The 10,483-nt window shown below is 37.6% G+C and overlaps 1 protein-coding gene across 1 annotated transcript in view; it reads left to right on the plus strand.

Annotated features, from left to right (window-relative positions):
- The window catches only part of LOC113672845 (uncharacterized), a 14,516-nt gene extending 4,281 nt beyond the window's left edge, over positions 1 to 10,235 (plus strand). The window contains exons 5-18 of the mRNA XM_089205927.1: positions 331 to 501; positions 583 to 692; positions 1,597 to 1,655; positions 2,308 to 2,447; positions 4,192 to 4,491; positions 4,979 to 5,278; positions 5,679 to 5,981; positions 6,241 to 6,713; positions 7,011 to 7,105; positions 7,373 to 7,529; positions 7,924 to 7,990; positions 8,299 to 8,570; positions 9,124 to 9,286; positions 9,466 to 10,235. Coding sequence (XP_089062053.1) covers positions 331 to 501; positions 583 to 692; positions 1,597 to 1,655; positions 2,308 to 2,447; positions 4,192 to 4,491; positions 4,979 to 5,278; positions 5,679 to 5,981; positions 6,241 to 6,713; positions 7,011 to 7,105; positions 7,373 to 7,529; positions 7,924 to 7,990; positions 8,299 to 8,570; positions 9,124 to 9,286; positions 9,466 to 9,935 — 3,080 coding nt within the window. The 3' untranslated portion in view covers positions 9,936 to 10,235. The remainder of the gene's footprint in view (positions 1 to 330; positions 502 to 582; positions 693 to 1,596; positions 1,656 to 2,307; positions 2,448 to 4,191; positions 4,492 to 4,978; positions 5,279 to 5,678; positions 5,982 to 6,240; positions 6,714 to 7,010; positions 7,106 to 7,372; positions 7,530 to 7,923; positions 7,991 to 8,298; positions 8,571 to 9,123; positions 9,287 to 9,465) is intronic.
- Positions 10,236 to 10,483: the final 248 nt, after the last annotated feature.

Raw genomic sequence — 10,483 nt, forward strand, 5'->3', positions numbered from 1 at the left:
CAGCTCCCCTGACTGTAGGTATGTGTCAGTGTATCTGCGTAAAAGGTACCTTCGATAGGTAGGTTCCTTGGTCTGGAATGTATCAGGAAATAATACAATTTATTTTTTCTTAGATCTCGTAAACTAAGGCTGTTTTCCCGGGCTGCTCTTGTGTCAACAGCTGTTGTTGTGGTGGTGTAACACCGTAATTTTCAAGTCAAAGCACCTTAATTTCCTGCTATTTCATTGCATTTTCTGTTCCCATTTAGGGGTTATTTTCTAGATAATTTCTCGCCTCTCGCACAAATACTCATACTCATACTTGGTGATTCTATGGTTTAATTAATCTAGTTCACGGCAACTGGAGCGCTTGGACTCAATGGCCCAACTGTAACAGGCCCTGTAATGGTGGAAACAAAACAAGAAAACGTCAGTGTGACAATCCTAAACCAGCTTTTGGTGGAAGATACTGTATTAGTCAAGCAACTGAGATGCAGTTTTGTAATATGGACAGCTGTCCAGGTAAGTTAATTAGTGATTAATATAAGGTTAATAGTCAGTAATCAATAATTAATTAATCGTTTATTTATTTATCGTCTTCAGCTGACGAGGTAAACTTCGAAGTGCGACTTAAGGCTGAAACCTGGAGTGATGAACTTGCGAACCCTGAAAGTGAGCTGTACAAGAGATTCAAGGATGAAATTGAATCTACCGTGAGTTCTACAATTCTTGAACTTTATTTAGTATAGTACAAGCTGTTATAAAGTGTTATTCTATTGTTTACAGGTTAAAATGAGTTCATGCATATTGATCTAAAAGTTTCATCCACTTTGTGAAGCCTAGTTTAACGCAGTAAATTAAGCACTGAATGATAACACACTAAGAGTAGTTATGGCAATGTAAAAGCAAGAATCACCTCTTAAAAAATAATAAGCAGCTCGGCAGAAAGTTATGATCCCAATTGCGAACTTTCCTTTTCATAACATAATTTGGTTTTATCAATTGATATGGAAATTGGTCATTGTAATGATTTTCTATAGCTGACGTTGTAAGCGTTAGCTCTCCCTTTAGAGCAAAGGACGTTTAGGAACTCTCTATTTCGACTAATTTACATTACCAACTTATTCGATAAAACCAAATTATTATGTCTCTCCCCACCCCCCCTCCCTTCTTTCCCCAGCTGATGCACGCAGCACCACAGTTTCTCTAAAAATGTAACCCATTTTTCCCTTTTAATAGTCAAATAATAGCCTGGGATGTAGTCGTACACTTTAACTAAGAAACACCTTATATACAGCTCAAGAAGAAATAAATTTTGATATACAACACAAATGTATTACTCGATGCCGTTTAATTTTGTTTCGTCACATACAAAGTTTTTTCCGACGGACTTTAAGTCTGAACCTTTTTGTTTAGCATGATTATTAAAACAAAAAGGAGACTACTGTTCATTAGTTTTCATTTGAACGGTCTCACTCAGTCTAAGGTTTCATCCATAACCGAATTGAAATAACCTCGGGAATCGTGATAAATAGTTCCGTGTGGAGTAAAGGAGTATACTACTTATTAACTGTAGAAGCGGTTATCATCCCTAAACTTCTACTTCGTTCGATTCAGGTCACGGGGTTTTATTTGGAAAAAGGCGAAACCATAACATTCAAGCTTTTGAGTTTGAGGTATTTCTTCCTAGTTTTATTTGTATGAGGACTAATTAAAAATTTGGATGAGATCTTTTGTTTTGAGAAAATGAAACTAGATGTGGAGGTTAAATCTGCCCCTTAAGAATGCTCATATGATAGGCGAGGCTATCACCAGCAGCTTTGTTCTTTTGCTGGTTTGTTGGATTCATCTCTAAACGGATGGTCTTATCCACTCTTCGAACAAAGACGCATTCATGCATCTCAACATCTCCTTCGTTTTATTACAGATAATACTCGCGGTACAGTTTCGAGAGCAGTGATCCGGGAGTTCAATTTAGTCCACTCTGTTGCGTTGTATGCTTGTCCAGGAAAACTAACATCAACCTCTTAAACAATCACATGTAGAAATAAATTCAATCGCGATTTGGTGGCTAGCATTTGCCTGTGCTTGAGGCCAGCACTTACACAGTCATTTAATACCTTGAATTCTCTTTCGCCTTATGCGTTTCTTAATTCCTTTTCCGTTTGCGGTCAGCGCGCCAAAGCTCATTCATATTAGTGCTAGATGATTCACTTATATGGAGATCGGTAGTATAAATCGCCGATGTAAATCTGAAGCCAATTATTCCTACGCTGTATTCATTGCCTTCGATACTTGCAGTTTTCTCCATTTTTTTTTAAATTTTAGACAAGGAAGCATTATTGCAAGTTTTAACATCACCTACCCAGCAATCGACTCGCTTCAAATTGTCATTTTGCAAGAACAAATCACCGCAGGAACTCTGGGTAATTTTCCAGCAGAATTGCTCAACATTACCAGCAGTTATGGTGAGAGGACCTAAGGAATAGATAACTTCATCTCATTGTTTATAGTAACTGCTTTGCATTAAGCACTATCTGGGAATCTTTAGAGTATAACTGATTTACTTCCTTCTGAACCAGTGCCGCAAACTGCATGCTAAGCGAGTGCGGGTTTCGCATTTCGTTAAGGTTATGTCATAGTTGTCTTATAAGAAGATTCTTACAAGATGAGGTTGATGGAAGAACTTCCTTGGCCATCTACATTCCTTTGTTTTCATATTCTGTTGAGCACGACTAAAACCACAACGATAGCATAGTCTCTGAACTGGATTTAAAAAAAATATTAAAAATATGAGATTTACAAATTTTTCCATACTTAGTGCGTGTATGTCGAGTTATGGATGCACGCGGGAAGTTTTGAGACGCAGCTGAGAGCTCTGGAGTGCTCTTTAAAGTTCCCAAGTGCATTCATAACACGAAGGATATACGCACAGCTTAAGCATGAACCAATTCTTCTATAACGTAGCATGCAGACGCAAGCTGTCCTAAATAAAAAAGAAACAAAACAAAAACAAAAAACAAAACAAACAAAAAAAGAACGAAAAAGGGCTTACTACAATTTTGTCGGTTTCACCAGGTAATCTTGTTCTAACTTGACGGAAACTTTCAATCGAGGTGAAATTGCACACGTCATGTGATGAATACACTTCCCTGTGGTTTAAATATATGTTATTTGCCGGCTGGCAGGTCCGTATGGTGAAAAACACAAGGGGATTTAATACGGCCTTTTCTCAAAAAATTCCTTCAGCTTCTGTTGTGCAATTTACGATTTAACGGACTTAAAAAGACTCACCGAGAGCGTATATTTGATGTAGAACTTAAATGAAAACTTCGCTTGCTCTTTCACTGCGAACAAATTGCTTGAGAAAATTCAGGTTTTAATGAACGAAAGTTTCATCGTTCAGTTTAACTGTAACCAAATACCTCACGTTTTGCTTTTCTAGGTACTCTTTGTGAACGATTAAAATTAATTGCAGACGGGTTTTAGGCCGCTTGTCAACCAACGTAATGACACTATTGTTTATACAAATTCATTCTGAAACCAATATTTTTCTGTCAACCAAACTGATTTGAGTGAGAGAAAAGAGAGGATTCATAAGTTATTCTTCGGTTTGAGGTAGTGACCGACGTGTTTGCTTAAAAATACTGCCCAGCCGGGAAAACGAGATATAATTATGAAAAATGGCAACGAAAGTTGGAATGTACTTGGTGACTCACGAAAGCGTTATTGTAGCCCGTGGGCAGAGATAGGAAAACACTGACCGGGTAAAGAACCAATCAGATTGCAAGATTCGTTACCGTGCGCACTCAAAAAAAAAAATAAGGATTTTTAACATGATAATCCCTGATAAAATATGGAGGACTTGCGCGCGCAATGTTATGAAAATGATTAACAGTTATGTGTCCTTAATTTGACAGCACTTACAAATCTTATATTGCTTAATGAGACAAAAATCATGGTGGTGTTCTCGATGTTTTGTCTCTAAATTTAGATTATCAATGGTTGAATTTTCCAATGGTTTTGTCTCTAGGACCATTAGCATTGAAATTATGGCATCTTGTGTATGGTCAAGATTGTTGAACCCTGATCTCATGGTAGACAAAACTTAAAAAGAAAGCAAAAGGCAGTTGTATACAAAGCAACAAATGACAATAACGTACTTCAAAACTGTTGTCATTAACATAAAATTTGTCTTCATTTTGTCTTTAGTGCCAAATGAAGCTCCAGTTATTTTGGAGTTAAACAGTCCCACCTCAACAACAATTCATTTAAAATGGTCGGAGGTCACACAATTGAATTCAGTTCCACTTCTTGGTTACGTTATTATATTCAAGGAAAACATCACCAGGTTTCAACCCGACATCCAAAAATCTGTGCCACCCTCGCCGCAGAAGACGGTGTTGGAGGATTTGAAAAAGTTCACACATTACACCATAAGAGTGTATGCTTTTACGAGGAATGGAAACGGAATACCGAGTAAGGCACTGACTTTGAGGACTGAGGAGGATGGTAAGTATATAATGCGCACGTGAAAGAGACCAATTAGTTTCAATGAGAGGTCGATGAAGGTGGATAATATGCCCCAGCGAGTTTTAAAAGGCCGACGATTTGAACGATAGCTCCTCTTCAGAGGAAATCTCACTCTCAAAGCAACACCTTATGCGGAATATCTGCCTTTATAAATTAGTTCATAGTTAAAGTTATTTAAGTGTTTTTACCTAAAAATGAATTCCACTCAGGAAAGCCGATAAAAATGGCAACGGCCAATTAGATCAATAGTTAATACCGAAAGAGGTATAAAAGGGTGAACTAAAACAATGAACAAAGAAATTGCCTGTGAGCAGGTCGAGAGTCCCGTAGCCGATAGGTGCAGGGACATGCGTAGGATTTGGCGACCAGTCGCAAACCAAAGCGAACGAAAACCTAATCTATCCTCGACTTCTTTTCACATGAAACTGCAATCATCCGTTTCAAACTTGGCCTTTTTGGTCATCAGTTCCGAGTGAACCCCCACCAAACACTGTTATCACTGTCACAAGTTCAAGGTCAATCCGTGTTTCATGGAAACCAATCAACGCAGCTTACGTGCATGGAATCCTCTTGGGATACGAGGTCAGATTCGCAAAGGATGACTGGTCAACACTGACGTGGATAAGCAAGAGACTGGGCCCAGAAATACATCACATTTTGTTAGATGAATTAGCTCCCAACACATGGTATTGGGTAGTGATCTGTGCCAGGACATCTAAAGGTTGTGGAAAAGAATATTTTGACCTTGTGCAAACTTGGGAAGATGGTGAGTTTAGTTTTTGGCGGCAGTGAAAGCGTTGCCAGGATGTTGCACGTGTTTCAATTGCGACATTTGAAGAACAAATAAAATTCTTAATCTCTCCTACCTTGTCTTTGCCTCCTGTTTAAATCGATATTTTGATAGTAATAGCTTTTTTCCTTTTTCTTTTTTTTTTCTTTTTTGGGAGGGGGGTTTCATTATATTAATTGCTTTAATGAAATAAAAAAAAACAAACAACAACAGCAAAAAACAAAACCTATACAAAACAAAGAGAGACTCCTAATTACGCTTTTATTATGTTTTGAGTTACTGTTATGGAGTTTTTAATTTTTTTCCCGAAATATTTCTATAAGGTTCTCGATGCCTTAATTTTTTTTTTTATCATTATTTTTATCTCTCCGTCTAGTTCCCAGCATGCCTCCTGTGGACTTCAAAGCCTACAACCTTACATCCGAAGCATTCATTAATGTCAGCTGGAGTCCAGTCCCTTCAAATCACATCAACGGCATATTACTAGGCTACTCCTTAAAGTATCAAAGAGTTCAAACATCCGAGAGGCAAGTCTCAGGCGTAGACGAGCACACACTGACTTTGAGGCCAACAGATCTTTCGGTTTCCCTACATGTCGAAGCGTACTCGATTTACAAAATTGGAGTAGCGGCTTTTACTCGGAAAGGCATGGGACCGTATACTGAATATGCTTACGTAGGTGAGTACCCAGATTAGGTTCCTGAGTAAGTAACCGCGTGAGAAAATGAGTGGGTGCCTGAGGAGAATCTGATAAAATACCTGAGTGAGTACTTGAGTGCATGAGTGAGTACCTGAGTGAGTACCTGAGTGAGTACCTGAAGGAGGCCCTTAGCAATCACCCGAGTCAGAACTTGACCCTTTCATGTTAAAATGACCCTAAATACGCTTTAAAATCAAAGGACAAGTTATCTGACAGAGTATTTGCTCCTTTTCACAAGAATCCTGCCGTTGCCCAAAAGTTCTGTACACAAATTTCTGGTCAACGTCTCCATATCTGAGAGTGAACAAGGGCGACAACAGGATGGAAGGAATTTTCAGCAAAATTGTGACAGATATGATCTTTACAGCTTGTGGCCTTTGCCCTGGTCACGGTAGTTCTACTATAATCGAGATTACAACCAATGGAAAAGGAGACTCTTCTGGCAAGAAAAGTATCTCGGAAGTGCTTGATGACATCGATGATATTCCACAGATTAGCTTTCCGATCTATGGCAACAAATACATTACAAGATACCTGGGAGCTTATGCTTATATCAACCTTGTAGATTCGCCTGGAGTGGCATTCATTGCTGCAAAGAGTCTCCCCGGATCCGCGGCTAAGAACATAATAAACGCAGTTGTAGAATGCATTCCTATGATTATATTGTCAGCATGTATGGCTTATATTTCTGGATTCATCATTTGGGTCTTGGTAAGTAATTATCTATACCATTCAAGAATCTTTTAATATGAATGGCGAACCTTTAGTGATTTTCTGTATCTTCATTCACTAAATGCCTACATTTGCATGCTGTTTACCTTCCTTCTGAAAAAGAAAAAAAAACACAAAACACAAAACAAGCTTTCTAGAAATTCAACAATAATTAATAATAGCTTGTCCTGTATTAATCCCCTAAGCTCAAATAATATACCGTTTCCAAAACTATAAGTACTTCTTAGTATGAAATATTTCTCTTTCTCTCTCACATTTAATGTACCTCTTCTTCAGGACTCCAGATTCAACCCAGACGAATTCCCGCCTGCTTTTATAGAAGGTGTTGGTGAAGGATTTTGGTGGTCGTTCATTTCAATGACAACTGTTGGGTAAGCTGATTATAGCCAATTTTTGAAACCTATTTCCAAATCTTGGCCGCTTAAACGAAGTCTTATGGGGCCAGATCTGGTCGTTATTATCATTCCTGTATTGATCCTGTATTTAAAGAAAAGTAATTTGATGTTGTAAATCATTTCACGATATCGCTTATTTAAGAAAAATTTGCATAATCAGGTATACAATTCTAATGTACTTATCTCAGTATCTAAGTATGTATTAATGCTTTTATAAATATCAGTTACATGTACTCCTTGCAGATATGGAGATCGCTGCCCCTGTTCTTTTCCCGCCCGTGTTTTTGGTATCATATGGACCCTAATTGGACTTGTTATTATCTCCATTCTGATTGGTGCGATTGCTTCGTCACTGACATATGTCAATGTGAATAAACCTGTCACTCTTTATGGGGCGAAGGTATGCCTAAACAAATAGCGATAATGCATGATTTAAAGTGCTACTTTATGCCTTGTTCTCTAGACAGAAATGCATACAAATAGATTAGTGACAGATGTGCGCTCGCACTGTCAGGAAGGTTAACAGACGAGCACACAAACAGACAGACTGAGAAGTAGATAAGCAGTCACACAGACAGGTAGAGAGAGAGAGACGAACTGGGAGACGGACAGAAATGCAAAAGATCAGGTGGACAGATAGACTGACAAAAAGATAGGTTTATAAACACCAGGATGGGCCAGGGACAAGAACGATAGCAACATAAAGCATTCAAATTGCCATGGAAGAGTCTGATTCACCAGCTTATATCTAAAAGGAAAATACTTAGAGGGATACATTTTTTTTGCCAATTTAGATCGGAGCCATTCAGAACTCTGTGGAATATCGCCTTGGAATTCTTAAGAATGCAAAAGTAAACGGAGGTAAGATCCATTTATAACAACTGATATGATAACTTTGGGCAACTGATAAATTTCTTATAAGGCCAAGTGGAATCCAATTCGGTCTGTAATCATACGAGTGATTAGCCAATCGTACGACCGCAAAAGCGGGAGTCCGATTTGTAACTCACGATTATTATTACAGACACAATTGGACGACACAAAGTTCTCAGGCGGGGGGAGGGAGTCGTCCGAAATGATCTCTGACTTCTGACTATTCTGGACTGCCAAGTTCTTAGCACCAAGCATCTCAGATTAACTTGGCTTACTCCTTATTTTCATTCATACAGAAAAAGAATACCATAACGTTGATGAAATCCGAACAGCACTTAAAGATGGTGAAATTGATGGCGCTTTGTTAGACACTTACGTAGCTGCAGAACATAAAGAAACTCTTTTCGATGAGAGAATATATGTTAAAGAGATCTTAGAGAGGCCAGTTGGGTACGGAGTGGTTCTTTCTGGAGCGGCTGTGGGTGTGGAGCAACAATGCCGGGATTATATCAATATGCACATAACTGAAATTTTTCACATCATCCAGAATATGACGAAGACTCTTGATGTAAGTAATTCCAAAACAGCTACGTTAATTTGGTTTCACCATTTCATGAAGTGGTAAACCAAACCAACCCTGACAATGACCACAGATGTTATGTCCTTGAAGTTGAAAACAGCTGTGTAAATTTTAAAAAAATGGAGGAAAAAACGAAAAAACAAATACAATCTCCTTAAATAAATATTATTAACCTGGAAATATAGAAAAAGGAAAGAGAGGCTATGAGTATTAAGGATATTTGATTTGATTTGATTTGTGATTTGTAGTAACAACGGTTCCAATTTTGTTAGCTTATTAATGATTCAAAACAATAGGATCTAGCTCCTCATATATTGATTACTTACGAAAAAAGGAAACGAATAATGCAAAAAAAAAAAAAAGCATGATATCAAATTCTGAGTGCAGAAGTCAATCGAGAAGAAATTCATCCAAGCTTAAGTCGTTTAAAAGTTAGGTTTAGTGAAAATCAGTTTTTTTTTTGTTTTGTTTTTTTATTTAATTTTAGGATTAAACGTATCTCGGGAATGTATGATAAGGTTTTTGCATGTACATTTTTCAGGCACCAGCTGAAAGCGCCTTAATGGAACAAAGTACGGGATTGTTTGACAACACATCTGAAATGTTCCGTATTAGCTTGGTTTCTCTCCTTGCCGTCCTAGGAGTTGCCATCTTGGGCGGGCTCTCTTATCATTTCTTGATATATGTTCCCCGAAGGAAAAGAGGTAAGCGGTTTTTTGTTGTTGCTGTTGTTGTTGTTGTTCTATTTATTAATTTTTTTGATGTCGTTGTTGTTGTTGTTTTTTTTTTTATGCAGCCTTGATTTAAGGATTACATGAGAAGTTGGCAAGTTGGGGTTCGCGTAACGCTTATTTTCTCACAGCATTTTATTATTTCCATTTAGTAGACGAGGCAAGAATCACTGACCAACAACTCAGTTACCAGAAGGCTCTTAATGATGAAATGAAAGCTTTCGTGAATTCTTTCTACATGGACATGTTCAAAAAGATTTCCACTATCAAGAAGGAGCTACAGGAGGTTGTGAACCGAAAAAGGCGAGCGAAATATAAAATGCGAATTGGTAGATCTGCAGATAGTTCCAAAAGAGACACAGAGAGCAGTATTGTTGTTAGTAACCAAACACCTCGGAGTTGGACCAGTGAGCAACAGTATGAGAAGCAAAAGCACGTTGTCCAACTTGTCTCAAATAATGAAAATAACAAACTGGAGCACAGTTCACAACGGGTTTTACTAAAATCCTTTTCATTTCTCTCTGGAGATTCTTCAAAATGTCAGGAACCCTTTTGTTCTCAGACGCTACCTAACATGGTAATTTCTGAAGACGATATAGAACCTGGATATTCGTCATGTTAAGACTACAAGTAAAAAAAACATTATAGCGCTGAAGTTAAATCTGCCATCTTTCCTTAGTGAGGTACTGAGGAAGATTTTAATTTTTTTCAATTACAAACCAAAAAACGATATTTGTGAAGGCTACATAATAGAAAGGAAATGTGTGTTAGTTAAAGGGAAGGTGTTATTTCACCTTAAATGAGGACGTGATAATGAGTGTTGTATTAAATAACCCTGAAATTATTTTTTGGGATCAGCCGGCGTGTCTTTTATTGAAATTACAAATAATTTTGTAAAATAAATATATATATTTGCAATCAGTCTTGCGCGTGGTACGAAATTGGCTTGCAAACTGAAAAAGCGTATTTTTCAGCTATAGCTAGCTTGGGGTTAAGATCAGAAACACGTAGTTTCGTCATTTATTGCCTTGCATATTTTCAAATTTTACAATGCTCGAGGAGCCACAGAAACAACTTCAATTAACCTGATTTTTTTGTGCAGCACAGAAAATTATATTAAATAGAATGCCAAATTATCATAATTAAAAACAGAACTATGGAAGCCAGTAA

This window comes from Pocillopora damicornis, chromosome 5 (assembly GCF_964200805.1).
Source record: "Pocillopora damicornis chromosome 5, jaPocDami1.2, whole genome shotgun sequence".
Taxonomy (NCBI): Eukaryota; Metazoa; Cnidaria; class Anthozoa; order Scleractinia; family Pocilloporidae; genus Pocillopora; species Pocillopora damicornis.